Source organism: Syngnathoides biaculeatus, chromosome 4 (assembly GCF_019802595.1).
Source record: "Syngnathoides biaculeatus isolate LvHL_M chromosome 4, ASM1980259v1, whole genome shotgun sequence".
Taxonomy (NCBI): Eukaryota; Metazoa; Chordata; class Actinopteri; order Syngnathiformes; family Syngnathidae; genus Syngnathoides; species Syngnathoides biaculeatus.
The window spans coordinates 21,033,069-21,054,500 of NC_084643.1; the positions used below are offsets into that span (position 1 = coordinate 21,033,069).

The 21,432-nt window shown below is 43.8% G+C and overlaps 2 protein-coding genes across 2 annotated transcripts; both read left to right on the forward strand.

Annotated features, from left to right (window-relative positions):
• LOC133499004 (zinc finger protein OZF-like) lies at positions 1–4,289 on the forward strand. The gene is made up of 2 exons (XM_061816441.1): positions 1–331; positions 1,559–4,289. The coding sequence occupies exons 1-2, from the start codon at positions 154–156 to the stop codon at positions 2,635–2,637; spliced, it is 1,257 nt and encodes a 418-aa protein (XP_061672425.1). The 5' UTR covers positions 1–153; the 3' UTR covers positions 2,638–4,289.
• A 5,173-nt stretch (positions 4,290–9,462) lies between these two features.
• Positions 9,463–14,299, forward strand: LOC133499002 (zinc finger protein OZF-like). The gene is made up of 2 exons (XM_061816438.1): positions 9,463–9,709; positions 10,984–14,299. Exons 1-2 carry the CDS (start codon positions 9,616–9,618, stop codon positions 12,336–12,338), a joined length of 1,449 nt encoding a protein of 482 aa, XP_061672422.1. The 5' UTR covers positions 9,463–9,615; the 3' UTR covers positions 12,339–14,299.
• Positions 14,300–21,432: the final 7,133 nt, after the last annotated feature.

Below are 21,432 nucleotides of genomic sequence, written 5' to 3' on the forward strand. Positions count from 1 at the left end.
GACCTAAACGTTGTTTGCAATCCGCCAATAATTGGAAGAAGAAGAAGAAGAAGAAGAAGAAAGCGATCAAAATTTAGCATCCGTCTTTTCAGGGTGGACAATTACCGAGATTCGAGTGTTTTTTGTGCTCCTTGAAGTGTCTAAAGCGTCAAAATGTTGAAAGCGATAATAAGGGAGCGACTAATTGCGGCCACAGACGAAATCTTCGGATTGTTTGAAAGAACGATCTTGTCGTATGAGGAGCAACTTGGTCGAGCAAGAGAAGAGACCGAGCGACACCGACGACAACTCCAAGCCGTTTGCAAGACCCAAGTTGTCATACCTCTCCAAGGTAAGTTCATATTTGGAACGCTTTGTTTAGCTAATATATATTCACACCGCGAAAAAAATAGTGAGACCATGTGGTGGTGGGGTGGGAGTTGTGGCTTCGTCAATAAATAACGTAATGTCTATGGGCAATCAAGTTTCATTGAGTTATTAACGTTTATTTTCGTTGATTTTTGCCCGTTGACAGCTCGGATAGGCTCTAGCTTTCCCCGCAGCCCTTGTGAGGATAAGCGGCTAAGAAAATGGATGGATTAGTCTATATTTCACTGTAAAGAAATTATACTGGGTGATTTTAGCTATTTTGAATACATATCTGTTTTTTATTTAAAGACGTCAAAATTACCCTTTAGTGTAACTGTGAGTGTGACTGTTGTCAATCTGCATATGCCCTCCGATTGGTTGGGAACCAGTTCAGGGTGTACCTCGCATGTGTCCAATGCACCCCGCGACCTTACTGAGGATAAGCTGTTGCCGGGAACGAATGAATGATCGTATTATTAATATAATTTTAGTTTACCCCCGTTCTCAGATGAAGTTTGCTGTGACATTAACTTATTTCCGGTTCAGAGGCTGTAAATTATTTTACATTTATATCTCTAGATGCGTAATATCAGTTGCTTTATTATGTTGTTCAAAATTGTATGTCCCACTTCCCATTGGCTGAATAAAATGTGCCACCGAGATTATGCTTCATAAACAGTTAACATTTCTGTTTTTTGTAGCGTTGTGGTGGAGGGGACTGCTCAGCTCCTTAATTCTTTACCTCATTAGATTGAGTAAACTCTCAATTTTCCTTGAGTTAGGGTTTGTATGAACCCAAGTGCTGCAATGTTGTGGAGTTTTGGACAAAGCCAATACCGGCAGGAGTGTTAATGGTTGACCGACGTTCCACGAGTGACACAGCGGTCTAACTCAGTTGGCTCACTGTGTGATCTGCACGCCAACTCACAACAACAATGACCGTTTTTCAAGTCCAGAAAAACTCTTTTTTTCATTTTATTTATCGAACGATAAGCCAATGTAATCATTGTGGTTGGCATTTACATCAAATTCTGCAGCATTAGCCATTATTGGAGGCCAAAGATACATAGGCTATATTATGAATGAGCTGGATGAAGTGGCTGAGGAAATTTGATATGTGGGCTTCCCTGATTAGGCTCCTGACCCCAAATAATCGGAAGAAAACAATTGTATCGATCTAAACTGTGCTTGTGTTGCTTGTGCTCTGCAGATGTCCAGCAGCTGATGGGTCATCAGGAAGAACTTCCCCCTCAGCTGCAGTGGGGGGATTCGAGTTTAAAGCAAAAGAATCCACTGCCCCCCTCTGTGAAAGAAGAAGAAGAAGAAGAAGAAGAAGAGGAGGAGGTGGAGGTTGAGGTCAACAAGTTGCCACTGACTGTCATCTCTGTGAAGTGTGAATACGATGAAGTACCTGAAGGGTCTCAGCTTCTTCATCACAGTCAAAGTGGAGAGCACGGTGGCTACCCACCACCAGACAACCTCTTAGCTCCATTGTCAGAGAGTGACGACCTGGAAGAACCTTTGAGGTGCGATGAAGACTGTGAAGGTGACAAACAGTCAAAATGCTCAGAAGAGGCGACAACTCTTTGCAACCGTGAAATGTCACAAAGACGTAAAAAACATGTTGCCTGCTCAGTATGTGGTAAAGTTGTAGCTAAAAAAAATGTGCACAGACATATGAGAACCCATATTGGTGAAAACTCATTTAGTTGTTCAGTTTGTTTTGAAGGGTTCACAAACAAATCTGACTTAGTAAAACATATGACAACACACACGGGAGGAAAACTCCTGTGTTGCACAGTTTGTGGAAAAATGTTCCAAAAAAAGTCACACATGGTCAGACACATGAGAATACACACAAGAGGAAAACCGTTTATTTGCGCAGTTTGTGGAAAATCATTCACATTTAAGTCAGACATGGACAGACACATAAGAACACACACAGGAGAAAAACCCTTTAGTTGCCCGACGTGTGGTAAAGCATTCTCTCAAAGGTCAACCCTTGTGTCACATAAGTCAATGCACACAGGAAAAAAACCCTTTACTTGCTTTATATGTAGTAAAGCATTCCGTCTAAGGTACCAAATGAAAACCCACATGAGAGTGCACACGGGAGAAGACCCCTACAGTTGCTCAGTTTGTGGTAAACTGTTCACTCGTAAGTCAGATGTGATTATACACTGGAGAAAACACACAGGAGAGAAATTCTGTAGTTGTTCAGTTTGTGGTATAATCTATACAAATACAAAAGCCTGGCTGCACACGTGGAGGCAAAACATAGGAAGATAAAAGTCTTATAACAACATGGCTCTGGACTTGGCTGGATTGGTTGTATTATCCATCCATCCATCCATCCTTATCTGAGTCGCTTATCCTCACAAGGGGCACAAGAGTGCCTGACCCTATCACAGCTATCGTCGGGTGGGAGGCAGAGTACACCCTGAACTGGTTGCCAGCCAATCGCAGGGCACATACAAGCAACCATTCACACTCGTAATCACGCCTACGAGCAATTTGGAGTCTCCAGTTAATACATGTTTTTGCGATTTGGGAGGAAACTGGAGTGCCCAGAGAAAACCCACGCATGCAAGAGGAGAACATGCAAACTCCACACAGGTGGGATTTGAACCCCAGACCTCAAAACCTTGAGGCAGACACTAACCAGTCTCATTCTGCCCCCTTAAAATCTGAGAGTATAAATGTTCATATTTTTATCTACTTGCACATGTGTGACCAGTAAATTTGCTGATATGTGAAAAATGTATAGAGTATTTCATTTTTTGGTTTGTAATGAATTTCTGCTCTACACATCAACCCAAGGGAGCATGGTGGTGCAGCTCTAAAGCATTGGCCTCGCAGTTCTGAGGACTGGGGTTCAATCCCGGCCCTGCCTGTGTGGAGTTTGCATGGTCCCCGCATGCTTGCGAGGGTTTTCTCCGGACACTGGTTTCTTCCCAGATCCCCAAAAAACATGCATTCATTGGAGACTAAATTGCCCCTAGCTGTGATTGTGAGTACGGCTGTTTGTCTCCATGTGCCCTCCAATTGGCTGGCAACCAGTTCAGGGTGTACCCTCCCTCTTGCCCGTTGACTACTGGGATATCCTCCAGCTCTCCCGCAACCCTTATGAGGATAAGAGGCTAAGAAAATTGATGGATGGATGGACATCAGCCCAATTGTCATTGATAATGCACATATGAACTGGTTTGACAACCAGTATTAGCTCCAGAAGAACGGGAAGCTGAGTACCAAAGAAGAAAAAGACAGGCCAATGTGGTTGAGGGTCTGGGGGTTTAATGACAAAGGTGTGGCAAATGTAGAAAAAGAGGTGTCTGCCCTTAGCAATGCAAATTGTTACATCCTTGCTAAAATGCTTGATACATCCGTGTTGTGTGCTGAGAGTAACAGTAACCCCTTTCCTTTGTGGATCCACTTTTCTCTTTTGCATGTTGATCTGGTGGAAACTCATTTGGGCCACACTCTTTTTCGTGAAACCTAATAGATGCCTCACATTCACATTTGCTTTTTGATCAGTGATTAGCTGTCAAGTCCTTCTTGTGGATTTTTTTTACCTGCTGTGGTGAATGGAACAGGGAGTTCTGCCAAAACTCATTTTCTGATCACTGGCAAGATTAGAAGTATGGGACACACCTGGTGCATTTCAGGGATGCAAGTTCAATGAAGTACACATTCTGTTCTTGATCCACACGTGGGGAACACAGAATTAGATAATACTGATATTGCTGGATTAAAGATTAACTTTACATTTTTAGTATTCAAGCTATTCGGTCATATTAACTGAATATCTCTTATTCTTTGTTCTTGTTAGTTTGTTTGTTCTTTGTTCTGAATGTCGTAACAGGGAGGCACAGACTACCGAGACAAATTCCTTGTGTTGTTACACAGTTGGCCAATAAAGCTGATTCTGATATCATTTGAAACCTTGCTCACTAAAATACATTTAAAATGTGTTTTCTGCATTTATTGTCAGCATCTTTTTCTCTGCAGTCGAGCGTGAAAAATCACACGCGTACAATTTGTTACAAGTAGAAATACATAGATATTGAAAGATGTCGCTTATTTTGTGTAGTCTTGACCCATGTAATTGCACACTTGTTCAGCATTCTCAGCGCACATGAAAACCGATCCAGCTCAGTGAACCACAGTCTTTTTTTTTTTTAACACGGAAGCACATGGTCTCCTGCTAGTTCACCTGATTTCACACCCCTCCGGCTCTCGAAGAGGTACACTCATAATTAAAAACACCATGAGTGCTTTAGTTAGCAACACAGTCTGGGCAACGTAGAGCAAAGAGAGTTAGACATGCTGCTTGTGTTTACTCTCAATAATGGTAAAAGTAAAAAAAAGAAGTGCTGTTGCATAGTGTCATCCTTATAAACATTCTAAAATAGATATTGAAATGAAAAATACCTATAAGATTATTCACTTCAATATCTACTCGAAAAAATAAACATGAGCGGAGAGCTCCTCATCCATGTGCAAAGTTGCGGGAGGCTCATTCGACATCCAAGTGGTCGCCATATTGGCTGCATCTATTGTCTGTGACGTCACCCCAGACATTCCCCATTGAAAACACGCTGTGGCCCTTACTATGGGAAATAAACACGCCACTTCTGACATGGAAGCTCTTTTTGAAGAAGAGAGCAACACACAACCAAATGAAGTTAATATTACCCTATTGTTTCGAGCCATATTTAGATGACATGCAGATTACAGCCAAACAACCTCCCCGCCCTAGTCACGTCCACACGACAGTGATAAACTTCCACATCCGCGGCGGACATGAGCCACCACAGCGACGAGCCACCCTGGCCTACTCGGCTCAGCCTTGTCTACTAGGCCTGGGCCGGCTCAGCCCTGTCGACAAGTCCGGTAGGATCCACAAGGCCGGCTGAGGCCGTCCTTCAGCGGCTGCTGCAAGGAAGCCTTCCGATGCGCATATCGACACATTTAGCAACCCTGATTTATGGATTATGCCTCCCCCCACCACAGCTATTGTTTTTTTTTTTTTTTTTTAAGTAGCTGTACACACCTACCTGTCATTTGGAACCCACGAAGGTCTCGTCCTTTGCACCCGTGCAATCCATTTTTACAACGAACCGGGTCTCTTGCAAACTTATGAAATGTAAATCCATCCTCCTGAGTCTTCAAGCAATGTCCAGCAATGCAACGAGCCGGCATTTTGGCTAACACGAAGGAACGAGTTACCTTCCCCGGAGGTAAAACTAATAGAAACAAACGAGTCCACTTGAGAGCGGTCCTGCCATGTACGTCACTTCCTGCTTCTTCTCGAAAACAAATCCCTCAAGAGGATTTTCATGGCGGAAGTGACAAAAACCCATATACGTCAAAATCATGTTGTGTGGTGAAAAAAAACGGATGGGTCCATTGCGGCTGCCATTTTTTTCATCATTAACATACTAAAAATCACGCATTTCATGACAGTGGACCTTTAAAGGACCACTGTCATGAACACCATCCACCATCAGGTTAAGCAGCTAAGAAAATGGATGATGGATGGATTGATGGAAGTTGTGAGTGGCTTAGATCATCTCTCTTAGATTTTGCTCAAGGGCTGTGAAAGCAATGGGAAGCAGTCCTCATACCATACCACTCTCAATAGTTCAATTGATATGAATCACAAAATTTGAAAATGATTTTCAATGATTAAATGTAATCATTTGGGCTCTTTATTCAGAAAGCCTGTATCATATCATCACATTGGCACTTTGTGAACTGCCATTTAGAAAATAAAAAAAGTTTGGTAATCCTAATTGATCTAAAACAGGAAAAATGTAGTCTGATGATGCTTCTTGTCAATACATTTCACACCAATGGGAAGCTAGACTATTTTGTTTCTTCTTTTTTTATCAACACTTTTCTTAGATGGATTGGATAATTGAAGTCGACAGCATGAAAGAAACAAGTCAAGCTGATAATTTTTACATTTATTATTTGAGGAAACGATCAGTGGTGTGTGCGAACAACAAGCTACCTTCCCAGAGGTAAAACTAATAGAAACAAACGAGTCCACTTGAGGGCGGTCCTGCCATGTACGTCACTTCCTGGTTTTTCTCGAAAACATCCCTCGAGAGGATTTTCATGGTGGGAGTTACAAAAAGATGTATACGTCAAAATCATGTTTTATGGTGAAAAAACGCACGGGTCCTTGTCGGCTGCCGTTTTTTTCTCATTAACAACATACTAAAAATCATGTATTTCATGACAGTGGCACTTTAAGTCTAGTGTACACTGAATTTTGCCAGATGACTTATGGGAAAATATTCTGTGGTCTGATGAGACAAAAGTTGAACTTTTTGGAAGGTGTGTGTCCCATTACATTTGGTTTGAAAGTAACACTGTATTTGAGAGAACAAACATCAGACCAACAGTAAAATATAGTGGGAGTGTAATGGTCTGGGGCTCTGTTGTTCCGCCAGGACCTGGAAAATGATATATGGAAGCATGAATTCTGCTCTCTACCAGAATAAAATTCTGAAGGAGAATATCCGGCCATCATTGGGTGTGACCTCACATTTAAAAATTGGGTTCTGTAGCAAGACAATGATGCAAAACACACCAGCAAGTCCACCTCTGAATGACTGACAAAATCAAGACTTTGAAGTTTCCTAGTCAAAGTCCTGACCTGAATACTAATACTGTGGCATGCAAAAAGGTAGTTCATGCTAAAAAATGATTCAATGTGGCTGAATCACAACAATTCTGTTCAGATGAGTGGCCCAAAATACCCCCAACAAGCGCTAAAAGACTTTGCGAGGTATTGCAAACACTTGATTGCGGTTGTTGCACCTAAGGGTGGCCCAACCTGTTATTAGGTTAGGGGGTAATCACTTTTTCACACAGCGCCAGGAACAATGCAACATTAAAATTAAGGGCCTACCCGTGTGGCGTTTGCATGTTCTCCATTTGTGTACAAGGGTTTTTTCCAAGCACTCCAGTTTCCTCTGACATCCCAAAAACATGCATGCGAAGTTAACTGAAAACTCTATATTGACCATAGGTGCGAATGGTTGTCTATTTTTATGTGCCCTGTCATTGCCTGGCGATCTGTTCAGGGTGGCCCCCACCTCCTGTCCGAAGATCGCTGGGATAGGCTCCAGCACTTCCGAGACCCTTGTGAGGATGAGCGGCTCAGAAAATTGATTGATGGATGGATGTTTTCAATAGAGTTGGGCAGAAAGCCGATCACATGTATGTACAAGTAGAAATTCAGCAGATATATGGAGAATGATGGATTGGAATGTTGTGTTGCTGTGGGTGCATGTTGGAATTTAGGGAAACCAGAGGGCAGTCAGAATGGCAAAGAAGGCCACAGAATTCCCATTGAAATAATGAGTGTCAGTATTAGTGACAAAGAAAAAAAAAAAGCGAAAATCAAACAGAAATTGTTGGGGAAACGGTCGGATAATGAAAGAAAGTACAGGTGTTGTTTTTTTTTTTTTTACAGAATTAAGAGGGAAATTGGTGAGAACAGATGGACAGGAAGTGACAGAAAACAAGAAGTAGTAATATTAACATAGCTGCAACTCTAGGATGATAAGTGATACGTAAAATGAATGAATGGAGATTTTTGTAGGCATTTCCGATCTACACTCCACACCAGTAGGTGGCGGTAATGCACAAAAGTATTTTGTCATCTCCAAATGCCATGAAACTACTAGAAGAAGAATAGCATTGCATCCATCGCTTCAGAGTAGACAAAGCCTGGGTCCAAGTGTTCTGTGCTCCTTGTAATGTCCAATTTCTCAAAATGTTGAGAGCGTTTGTAAGTGAATGACAACTATGGACGATCGAGACTAATTGAGTAGTAACGCTTATTTTCGTTAATTATTGAATAGTAGGTTTCTGTTGAGTTACCGTCTGGAAGGACAGATTCAATTAGAGTGGAATTTCAAAATAAGTCTCTTAAATCTGCGAATTTCACTGCCATTGATGCTTATTAAAAAATATGTACATATCCCATCGTTATCCCAGGACCAGTCCAGTTCATGGGGACACGAGACAATCCCAGAAGTCCACCTAAAATACCTTCATAAAATTCTGACATTGCGTTTCAAAATAAGTCATTTGAAATCTGCTGTTTTGACTTATATTATGGCAGATTTCAAAACAATATTCCCTTGGTTATTCCAGAACCAGTCCAGTCCAGGGTACAATAGGCCATCCCTGGACTCCAGCTAAAGTCCTGTACTTTGACAAAAATGATCAAAAGTCATTTGAAATCTACATATTTCACTCCCATTTGCCATCATTTCAAGAAAAGATTCCCCCAAAATCCCAGTTATCCCAGAGCCTTTTGCCTTTGGCAATATCTTTGGAAGTGCGGGAAACATTAATTCCTTGTGATGCATGAAAGTGACTCATCTCTGATCAGTGCTGTACATCAACAATGGCGCCATGATCAAGCACACAGTCATCGTAAGTTTCTATCCCAGCTGTCAACGAGCAGGAGGCAGGGTACATGCTGAACTGATCGACAGCCAATCGCAGGGCACATGGAGACAGACAACAGTCACACTCACAATCACACCTAAGGGCAGTTTAGAGTCTCCAATTAATGGATGTTTTTAGGGAGGTGAAAGGAAACCCACGCAGACATGGAGAGAACAGGCAAACTCCACTCAGGTGGGCCCGGGATTTCAACCCCAGTCCTCAGAACTGCGCCCAACGCTCTGACCAGCTACTCCACCGTGCCACCCAAGGAGGAAGTAATTAGAACAAAATTAAGATTAGACACACAGGATTGAATGGGTGAATAAAGTTGACGTGAAAATATGGACGTGAAAACATAGCTCAGGTTTGTTTGACAGGAAATGTGTGGAACAGAGGGTCAAATAAGAAATTATAAAAACTGAGATGAATTCACGAGATGCAGGTTTGGAGTATGTTTTCTGAGAAATATATCGAAAATTAAAGAAATATATATCTATTTTTTCTTCAATAAAGCGATGATTTCATAAAAGAATGAGGGTCTTACCCCACCTCTAACTCCACCGGGTGGGATCGGCTCCCGCACTCCTGCGTGACACTGGCTGGGACTAAAACCCCAACACAGTAGGTGGCAGTAGAGTAATAACATCTGACATTGTGAAAGAAAATGCCGCAAGGCAGAGGTTAGCAAGTGGCGATAAAGCCCGTGGACGGAGATGAAATGTGTTTTATTTTCTATTTTTTCAAACTAAAAGAGTTGGCAAAGAAAGCTACTAATTGCTGCTTGAAAGGACGATGGCGTCGAGCGATGAGCAAGTTGGTCGAGCGACAGAAGAGAGGGAGCGACAACGACAACTGCAAGATACTCGGACGGTGGGACACAACCAAGGTCTGGTCACAAAACTTCGCCGAAATATGACTCTTTTTTTTTTTTTTTTTTGTGACGATGTCAACGTGGACGATGCTTAAAGTTAATTGACAAACACGAAGAGATAACGTTAGGCGCTATGGATGGGAACCCAGAACAAATTAAACGTTACACATGAAGTAACACTCCATAATTTGCTAGAATATATTTTAAGGAATAAATTAGTCTTTACGGTGATTTGATCAGAATAAACACCCCCCACCCCCTTTCCCCGGCCCTTGGGTAAAATTTCACAGTCTTGGATGTAGAATCAGCTTTAATACCCAAGTATGTAACAACACACAAGGCATTTTCGCTGACAGCCCCTGCTAAAAAATTTCTATCGAAATTCTATAGAAATCTATAGAATTCTATACAATTTGTACAGAATAACTTGTTCTATAGAACTTTGGCTGTGATTTTCGATAGAATTTGTACAGAACAATAGAATTTCGATAGAAATTCTATCGGACTTGGGTCCTAAACATCTATAGTTCTTTAGAAATGTTCTATAGATTTTTTTAGCTGGGTCTGTGCCTCCCTGGCACAACATTTATATTGAGTACGGAGAAAAAGAACAAACGAACTAACAAAAATGAAAAACATTCAATTGATAGGGAATTATTCCTCGTAAGAGTCACAGTTGTGGAAAGATGCAGTCTTTTCGCATTAGGAGCAGTTAGAGTGCGTCAACCCCTCACATGATGTTCAGCTTGTACAGAGCGTCCTTACATTTTCGCGATTCCTTTTATAGACCAGTGCAATGGCAATTATACAAAGGAAACAGTTTAAAGTGACGAATCGTGTGATAGTCTACAGTATATATCACTCATACTAATACTATGTTCCAAAAATGGTGCAAAGGATCCTACCCGCCCTGGTCCAAGTTCGAGTGCCGTGCAAGTCTTCAAGGGTTCCGACAATCCCTATAGCGGTTATGATTATCCGTTGTAGTGGAGTTTGTCCTTTTATGTGGCACGCCCAAACCAGACCGTGATGGAGGTACACAGTATTGATTTGAGAGGTACACAGTACTGATTGGATGACTGCTGTGTTGAACTATCTCAGCAGCTCTTGTGAATGGGCCGTGCTTCCTAAGAAGTCGCAAGAAGTACACAAAAAGTGTGCTTATGTTGGCCACAACAATTTTCTTTTAGTTTGGAAAATACCAGTTTGACTTACATGTGTCATACTATGTAATACAGTACTTAACCGACATGATCAAATCTGATTTTGTGTTGTTTTGCGTCCTGCAGCTGTCCAGCAACTCTTTGGTCATCGGGAAGCACTTACTTCCAATGTGGAGTGGGATGAACCACGTGTGAAAGAAGAAGAGGGAGATCCGGGGCACGTCCATGTTAAAGAGGAAGTCAACGATCCACAGTCCCCCCATCTTAAAGAGGAAGAGGAGGCGTTTGATGTCAGCCACTTACTAGTGACTGTTGTCCCTGTGAAGAGCGAAGACGAAGATGAAGCACCCAAGTGGTCACAGCGTAATCATCACAGTCCAAGTGGAGACCACGGTGGAGAACCACCCACAGATGAGCTCTTTGATCCAGTGTCAGACAGTGACGGCATGGAAGAACCTTTCAGGAGCAATGCAGACTATAAAAGTGTTGGCGAACAGTGCAAATACTCTGAAATGAGGATAATGCCTGGCAACAAGGAAACTTCACAAACGCGTAATGAACGTACTTTCTCAGTTTGTGGTGGTAGTTTTGGTAGTTATTTGACCAAACACATGCGAATACATATATCAGAAAAACCTTTTAGTCACACAGTTTGCGGTAAAACATTCTGTCCAAAAAAAGGTTTGGAATTACATGCAAGAAAACACACAGAGAAGGAACACTTTAGCTGCTTAACCTGTGGTAAAGAGTTCACAAAACGATCGGATATGATTCGACACATAAGAACACACACAGGGGAAAAACCTTTTAGTTGCTCAACTTGCGAAAAAACCTTCTCTCAAAAGTCAAGCATGGTGTCACACAGGCGATCCCACACTGGAGAAAAACCCTTTATTTGCCCAACATGTGGTAAAACATTCTCGAGAAAGAAACATATGGAGTTACATATGAGAATACACTCAGAGCAGCCCTTTAGTTGCTCAGTTTGCCATAAAACATTCCATCTAAAAGAAAGAATGACATTTCATATGAGAACACACACGGGAGAAAAACTCTTTAACTGCTCAGTTTGTGGGAAAGGGTTCACTCATAAGTCTGATATGACTAAACACATGAGAACCCACACGGGCGAAAAGCCCTTTAGTTGCCCTACTTGCGGTAAAACGTTTATTCAAAAGACAAATATGGTTAGACACATGAGAATACACACAGGTGAAAAGCCCTTTAGTTGCTCAGTTTGTGGTAAAGAGTTTACTAATAAGTCAGATATGGTTATACACATGAGAACACACTCAGGAGAAAAACCTTTTCATTGCTCAGTTTGTGGAAAAGGCTGCACTTATAAATCCAGTATGACCAAACACATGAGAACACACACAGGTGAAAAACCCTTTAAATGCTCGATTTGCGGGAAAAACTTCTCTCAAAAGTACAACATGGTATTACACCGGCGAACACACAGAGGAGAAAATCCCCTTTAGTTGTTCAGTTTGTGCTGGAATCTATTGTATGCTCATCTGAAATGTTGGGCTGCACATATATGGGGACATGCATGACAAAAGAAAATAAATGTTTGACAGTAATCCCTTGCAGTACCACATCTGAAGAGCATGCATTGTTTTATTGGTCTTCTAAAGAGCTCTAAATACTGTAAATATTTTGTAAAGATCACTTAAAGGCATATATTACTGAAATATCCAAAGTTCAATACTGTGCATATATTCAAAGGGAAGAAATGGAAAGATTTTCAAGATATGAATAATTCCACAAGTATATCTCCATCTTTACTTTGGGATACAGAGTCAGCCGTAAGTCGGGGCAAAATCATTTCATACTCCTGCTACGAGAAAGAAAAAAATAACAAGAACAAAAATTAGGAAGCGACTTGGCAATAAAAATCAAACAACTGGGAATAAATCCAACTGACTTACTTTGAAACTAACTTTATGATACAACACAATTACTTGATTGCATATTGAAACAGACTTCCTACTGCAACAGCTAACATACGCTAATTTTGAACACAATAACAAATCAGGAACATTTCTCAATGTAACGGAAAAAAACACAAATGACAACTATACAAGATTCAAATGGCAAACTTAATCACTGCAGGATATTGACATATTCTATAACTTCTAGAGTATCTTATATTCATCCCACAAAAAGCTGAATAAAAATGACATTGAAACATCTATCGATAACCTAAAACCTTTACTAGAATCATTATTTTCCCGAACGATGTTTGAGGTAAAAAATAAAGGCCTAAGAAGCCATATGAACACAGCCGCAAGAGTAAATTAAATTAAATTTAAAAATTAATTGAGATGAAAAGGACAATTTAAAAAGAACAAAAAATACATCACTAATACCGCCGCCAGACAGCAACCTTGCAATCCCACAAATGCTAAACTGCCGTAAAAGGTCAATCGAAAAAGAAAAGGCTGAAGTAAGACGTGCAATAGGTAAAATGAGAATAAAGAAAACCCAAATGTTTTTTTTTTAATGGTGTCTAGGGAAACAACTAATTGCGTGTTTTGCTGTTCATAAGAACGATGGCGTCATTCGAGGAGGAACGAGCGACAACAAACACAAGAGCAAGCTCTCGGAAACAATAGCATTGTGTAGAGAAAGGTCTGTACGACCCAGTCTTTTATTTTAAACACATTTATATTTAATTTAAATAACGGCACTCTCAGTAAATTGATTAATATTCTTAGCCAAAGTGCGTCTGTTATCTATGCTTGAACGGTGACCTTGAGCATGAATAAAATTTAAAAATGACATTTGGCTGCACGTTTCGAACTGAACTCTTCCAGATGCTTCATTTTGACACTTTTGCAAAGCACAGTTTGCAGTGGGCATGAAGGTGCTTCTGTTGTGCACACCTTGGTCTCCAGGGGAGATTGTGTTGCACGCATGCAAAGACCGCATACAATACATTTGGTGACAAGACTAAAAGGAACGCCAAATCAAATTTGTTGGTTTTCCATACGTCTTTCCATGCAATAGAGTAGTTTATAGAGATAAAACATGATGGAAATAGTAATAAATGTACAAAAACCCACCCCTTCCATTCCCACGTACAAACACAGATGATAGCACATGCATGTGCACAAAGCATATATTAACTGATATGGCAGACCACTGAAGATCCAGGTGAGAAAAGTCAACCTGTGAGAGCCACCCACACTGAGAGGTTCCACAACTCGCAGCTACGGAGGATGCCGCTACCGAGACTACCACGGCCCGGGTAGACTAAGGAAACAGACACTCCATATTGTGCAGAGCTCCCCTTTCCCCTGGGTCCTGGGATACTCTAGGACAGTAATTTCCAACCTTTATAGAGTCAAGGCACGTATTTTTCAATTGAAAAAATCCCACGGCACACCAACAAAAATAATTGTAACTAAAAATGGATCGCTTAATTCCTGTATGTACATCCTGCCATGTAATAGAAGAGGATTTTTTTGGTTCTGTCTGTCATAGTGCCTCATTGGCATAAATAGATGAATAAAGATACATTATTTCTTGGAATAAATGTTTTTTTTAGCAATTACAAAAAATTCGATAACTTCCCACGGCACACCTAAAGAGCGCTCACGGCACACTAATGTACCCCGGCATACTGTTTGGGAATCACTGCTCGAGGATGATATTCCAGCAGGCAGACGACGCACATCTCCCACTGTGGGGGCTTACAAGATGAGACACAGGTGTTAAACTTAAAGAGAGTAAAAGACAGTAGGACAGGATTAAACAAAAAACAAAACAAACAGAAAATACAGTAAATAGGCTAGGAGCTAGGAGGTTAGGGAGAAATAGTTTATCCGTAATACACTACAATATGATAAAAGAATAACATATATAATGGCCCAAGATCGATAAGTCAAAACTAGTATAATATCACATCTTGAAAAGTCACAGGTTGGGTCACTCTTATCACAAAGCACCACCATGCAACTTGTTAGTGTCCGCCTCCAAAGCCCAAGTCCTTACAAATGAGCTATGTGTCCCCATTAGACAGACATTTCTGCCTCTATACCAGTAATTATACTCTAGTGACGAAACTGACTGACTTTGGTCCTACAGATGTTCAGCAGCTGATTAGTCGTCAGAGAGAACTTTCCCCTTGTCTGCAGGGTGGAGACTCCAACGTGAAGCAAGATGATCCACACCTCCATCACATTAAAGTGGAAGAGGATCCACAGCCCCCCCCCCCCCACGTGCCAGAGGAAGAGGACGACGTTAGCAATTTGTCACTAAGTGTCATTGTTGTCAAGAGTGAAGATGATGAAGATGAAGCACTCGAGTGGTCTCGGCTTCATCACCAGCATCCCAGTGAAGTCCACATTGAAGGACCGCCACCAGACAACCTCTTAGCTCCACCCCCACACAGTGAAGACATATAAGAACCTTTGAGTAGCGACACAGACTGAGAAGGTGATGACAAATTGTTAAAGTGCGCACAAAAGGATACAACTTGTGGAAACAAGAAAACGCCACAAACATGTGAGAGATGAAAGCAACATTTCAGATGTTCAGTTTGCATGAAAAGCTTCACCTTAAACTCAAACCTGGCAATACACAAGAGAACACACACAGGAGAAAAACCCTTTAGTTGCTGATTTTGCGGCCCACCATTCTCAAGAAAAGAAAGTACGGAAACACACATGAGGACACACACAGAAGAAAAACCTTTCAGTTGCTTATTGTGTGGCACAACATTTTCTCAAAGGGCAACCTTCATAGCACACATGAGGGCACACACAGGAGAAAAACCATGTACTTGTTCATTTTGCTGTAAAAGATTCCCTCTAAACTCAAGTATGGTTTCACATATGAGAACGCACACAGGAGAAAAATCTTTTGGTTGCTTATTGTGTGCGAAAACGTTCTCTCAAAGGGCACATCTGGACTCACACATGAAAACACACACTGGAGAGAAACCCTTTTGTTGTTCAGTTTGCAGTCAAACATTCTCTCAAAAAGACAATGTGGAATGGCACATGAGAACACACACGGGACAAAAACCTTTTGTTGGCTCTTTTTGTGGCAGAACATTCACTCTTGAGGCAAATATGGTAAAACACACAAGAACGCACACAGGCGCAAGACCATTTATTTGTTCAGTTTGTAGTGGAAGCTATGCTTGTAGGTCCACTTTGACTGCACACATGCAGACACACAACAGTTTGATAAATGTTTGGAAGTAAGCTCCCACAACAGTGCAACATCTGAAGCAAACTGTATATTGTTTTGAAAAGTGTCTGGATGGAAGACTGCCAGATAGTTTATCTGTATTCACTACCATTATTGGTACTGGATCCGAATTGGTATTAATCATTTAATAGACCGTCTGCCGGAGGACCAAGCCTGTCCGATCCGGGTAGGCTCTCTGATGTCCTCCGCTCCGCCAGCGAGGTACAATACGTCCTGAACACGACCCGTCCGGCTCCTCATATTCTTCTGGACTCTGACTTTTCGGAATATGAGGAGGACCATGATTTGTTTGACCGGCTGCCTGAGTACGACTCCGACGACTTTGAGTTTGAATCTCTTTGCCCGGCTTTTCATCCCAGTCAGTTTGCTCCGCCTCCCCGCGTTTCCAGCACCCGAGCGACTTCGCCCTGTAGATCAAAGTACACCTATCGGTACGAGGGAACCCGCTTGGCCATCTGCCCGGGACCTCTGCGTGGCGGCCAGAGGAGACGCCCCGGCCGGGCGCTCCCTGGTGTCTCTCGCTGCGCGGCAACGAAGACACCGTCCTCCCACTCCTCGCTGGTAACGGTGAGACCGGCAGACACGCAGCTGGTGGCGAAGCTTCCAGTCCAGAGGGAGGAGGTGCCGCCAAATCACGAGGCGTTCCGCCGCGAAATGCGGGCAGAGATAGAGCGGCAGAGCGCCGAATTGGCGGCTCTCACGGCCCACGTCCGGCAAGGATTGGCGAACCAGCCGAGCTACGCTGACGTCGCAACGGCGACGGACTCGCTGCTGATGCAGGCTCACGTGGCAGTTGGAACTGACCCGCTTCCGAGACACGCCCACGTGTCAGTTTCGACTGACTCTCCGCCTGCTCAAGTTCACGTTGCCGTGGAAACCGACCCGCCCCCTTGCCAAGTGCACGCCACAGTGGGAACAGACTCGCCACCTCGCCAATTGCACGTAGCTGTGGAGACTGACCCGCCTCCTCGACATTCCCACGTCGAGGTTTTGGCGGTTCCGAGCAGAGCTCACGCGGCAGTTGGAACTGACCCGCTCCCGAGACAAGCCCACGTGTCAGTTTCGACTGACTCTCCGCCTACTCAGGTTCACGTTGCCCTGGAAACGGATTGGCCACCGCGCCACGCCCACGTTGATGTTTCAACGGATGCACTGCAAGCTCACGTGGCAGTGGGGACCGACCCGATGCCGCCTCACGTTGCTGTCCAGGAGGTGGCGACGTCTCCACAGCCGCCTCTCGTCCGTGCTCTGGAGTGGCAGTGGCGACCGGCCCGCGGACGCTCCACACTCCTGCTCTGTCGGCGACCGGCCCGCGGCCGGTCCCCGTTCCTGCTCTGTCGGCGACGGGCACGCCCTCACGTTCCTGTCCAGGAGGTGGTGACAGTTCACCAGCCGCCTCACGCTCCCGTCCAGGAGGAGGTGGAGTTGGTGATGCTGCTGCTGCCTTCTCACGTTCCTGTCCAGGAGGCGGCGACGGGGTCGCTGCCTTCTCACATTCCTGTCCAGGAGGCGGCGGTACTGGCGCCGCCTTCTCAAGTTGCTGTCCAGGAGGCGGCGGTACTAGCGCCGCCTTCTCACGTCGCTGTCCAGGAGGGGGCGGTACTGGCGCCGCCTTCTCACGTCGCTGTCCAGGAGGGGGCGGTACTGGCGCTGCCGCCTTCTCACGTCCCTGTCCAGGAGGAGCTGGGGAGTTCTGTTGAGCCACCCAGGAGCTGGAGAGACTTTGGGGTGGCGGTCATGGCTCTGGTCCTGCTCTCCATCATCTTCTTCGCTCCTGAGTGCGCCCAGCCGCTTCAGGTCCTGGCCTCGTTGGCGACCAATCCCTGGTCGTCTTGCAACGACGGCGTGGGAGGTTCTCGTCCGGAGCAGTGGCCTGCCTCGTTCTGGTTCCTGCTTCGCCGTTTGGTTCCTCACAGAGGTCGTCCGCCCGAGTCGCCCCGTGGGGACCCTGGTGCTTGGCGTCCGGGTCGTCCTCCTGACCTGTCCGCCCGGACGCCTCGTGTTTGGTGGCCTGGATGGCCACCAGTCTGGGGATCGGGGGGGGGCGTGCCCTCCTCCGGACCCCCTTCCGCCCACCCCTGCCTGTGTTATTGTCTGTTTTTTCGTTTAGGCACGTCTGGGAGCCGTGCCTTTGAGGGGGGGGGGGGGTACTGTCATGATCCTGCCGCTTCAACACGAGCTGTGCGGGTGCCCGCGCGGCTGCGCTAATTGGGAGGCACACACCTGCGCCTCATGCGGGCTGATCATCCGCTGTATATATAGGACCCGGTGACGACTGGTCCTCCGCCAGTTCGTTGAGCTTTGTCCCGTTCCAGCACTCTCGTATTCCTGATTGAACCTGTGTGTACCGACCTTCGTCCGTTCTCCGACCAACCTTGTAAGCCTGACTCCTTGATACTTCTGCCTGCGTTGATTGTTTCCCCGTGTACCGACTCCTGCCTGTCCGCTCATCTGCTCTCTCGCCCGACGTCACAACTACCGCAGCTGCACCGGACTGCCTGCTCGATCCCCGACCTCTGCCTACAATAAACGTGTCTCTTCTTGAACTACCTTGCGTCTTCCGAGTTCATGCATTTGGGTCCTACTCTCGTTTCCGATGGGACGTGACAATCTCGCTTGTTCATTGAGCTGAGGGGCAGCAAGTCAGACATGTGTAACATCAGTGACTTGTTTTAAATATGTAACCTGTCATTTTCTTGGTTGTTTTATGTTCAATTATCGATTCCAAGGCCAACAAGATCACATCCAACTCTTCAGTGTATCAATCCATTTTCTGTATTGCTTGCTGGGGTCAATTCCAGCTATCTTCAGGCAAGGGATAGGAGGTGGGGTTCAAAGGTCAGATGACAAAGATATTTAAAAAAATTGTGTGCATGTGTTACAGTGACGTGGAGGTATTACATTACATACAAACACATCTGCCTCACATTTCTGAGGACCAGGGTTCAAAACCTGGCCACGCCTGTGCGGAGATTGGATTTTCGCCTTGTGCCTGTGGGGGTTTTCTATGCGCACTCTGGTTTCCTCCCACATCCCAAAAACATACATAGTAGGTTGATTGAAAACTAATTGGGTGAATGGTTGTGAACGTGCTCCTCGATTGGCTGGTGACCAGTTCAAGTTCAGGGTGTAACCCTCCTCCTACCTAAAGGTAACTGGTATAGGCTCCAGCACGCCCACAGTCCTATCAGGATAAGCGATACAAAAAAATGGATGGATGGATAAACAAAGCAAATAGGAATTTTAACTGAGCAGATAACATTTTTGTTCTCTGACCTTTAAGCTGGTGGACCGAATTCATATAGAACTTGATGGATTAGGAATGTGATCTCACATAAATTCATTTGAGAGTCAAGGCTGGTGATGTTCACTTCATCCTCAAGTTGACACAAATGTATTTCGCTTAGGGCCATACTGTATCATATGTGGAAATCAATTAGTTTCAGAAAAGGGGTGGAGCTGTAACCAGCTTTATACGTGGCTTCAGGACATCACCAGCAGTGATGTTGTGGTGCATGCATGGTGCACACTGGAATGACTTTGGGCCTGAAAAGGTGCTTGATCTTTGGAGAAATTCCCATCTAGCATGTGAGTTCATGTGTCAATAAAGCTCATGTACCAACGTCATAAAATCACGTGACTTTTGTTTACCTCGCCATATTGCCGGTCAAGCTAAGCATTGCTCAATACTAAGGTGGTTGGAGACGACATGGAAACAGGTCTTGTAGCACGACGCCCTGAGTCTTGTCCGATACTGTCGGACATTTAGAAGGTGAAAAACGACGGTACGTGCAAAAATGAGATAAACTTGATATTGAGGACCCGTATTTAATGCCAAAATCGATGTTTTCGCCGATAAGAAATTGGACTGTTAATTCGCTTCTGCTTGTCTTGGACAACTGGATCCACACATGTATACGGTGAGTAAGTTGTCAAGATTTACAAGGAAATGTTTGAAAGCGTATAAAAGTCTGGACGCATACGAATACTTTGTTGCTGGATCTGTTCTCATCAGGAATAAATCCCACATAGTGACGGTTTTGACGTCTTGTGAACGCGGAAGTGTATTCGGAGACATGTTAACCTTTGCTGGAATGCATCAATCTTTTCAGCTAGTATTCAATACAAATACCAATATTTAAATAAATGATCCCTGGTTTTACATAAATTCGCATTCATTAACTACGATTGAAAAAAAGACGACGGCTGACGGCTTGTGAACGCAGAAATGTGTTCGGCGACATGTTAACCTTTGCCGCAATCCATTGATCTTTTCAGATCGTATTCAATACAAATGCTAATATTTAAATAAATGACCCCTGGTTTTACACAAACTCGCATTCATTAACTATGATTGAAAAAAAAAAGAGGACAGAGCTGTCTCCATGGAACGTACATGGAAGTGATTGCGGTCACACTTAACCTCTGTAAACTTCTGCGACACAGTTATATTTATTTATTCATCGATTCAGCTATTTATTTATTTATTTTTTACATGCATTGTTCTCAAATGAGCCAATTTCAGATTATAAATACTTTTTAGTAATTTGAGATTGAGAAGAAGTGATCGCTACAAGGGTGTGTGTCACGAACCAATGGTGCACGAGCAGACCCAAATGCAGGACTCCAAGACGAGGACATGATGTTCAGGGGGTTTTATTATAAACGAAAGTTGTGCATGACAACACAGTCCAAGAAGGCAGGATCCAAAACACAAGAAACAATGTCCGATAACTAGGAGTAAACTAAAGAACATAACCAAAAGCGTGACTAGACTATAATGGTGAAGTGGGGGAGTAACCAAGGATGCAGGAAAGCATACTCAATGAACTGGCAACAATCAGTGACAAAACTCCAACTTAAATACATTGTCTAATCACAATGCCTCATGTGACACAGCTGTGACTGGCGACAGGTGTCATAGATGAAACCGCTCAGAGCAGTGGCCAGGCCAGGCCCCTCTTGGCCATGGTCCAGCCTTGCTCATGACAGCGTGTGTATATTTTGGTTGGGCACCATCAATTGTGTTTAATTGGCGAAATCCATCTATTTTCTTGAGGCCCCGTAGCTCAGTGGTTAGAGCACTGGTTTGGTAAACTAGGGGTTGTGGGTTTGTATCCCATTGGGGCCTCCATTCCCTGAGAAGGGTTGCATCAGGAATGGCATTTGGTGTAAAAATTGTGCCAAACATATTTGCGTTCATCTGAGATGACATGCTGTGGTGACTCTGAAAGGGACAAGCTGAAAGAAACTTACTTTTACATCTATTTTCTGATTTTTTTCAGCTGGTATTCCACAGAATGTATGTGCTTTGAATATCTGTCTCATCTGTTCTGACAACCAACAGGACAA

Excerpts from the sequence above, each read along its gene's own strand:
- LOC133499004 (XM_061816441.1), top strand. The coding sequence starts at position 154 with ATGTTGAAAGCGATAATAAGGGAGCGACTAATTGCGGCCACAGACGAA. Across the intron at positions 332-1,558 it reads AGTTGTCATACCTCTCCAAG|ATGTCCAGCAGCTGATGGGT; the intron begins GTAAGTTCATAT and ends TGTGCTCTGCAG.
- LOC133499002 (XM_061816438.1), top strand. The coding sequence starts at position 9,616 with ATGGCGTCGAGCGATGAGCAAGTTGGTCGAGCGACAGAAGAGAGGGAG. Across the intron at positions 9,710-10,983 it reads GACGGTGGGACACAACCAAG|CTGTCCAGCAACTCTTTGGT; the intron begins GTCTGGTCACAA and ends TGCGTCCTGCAG.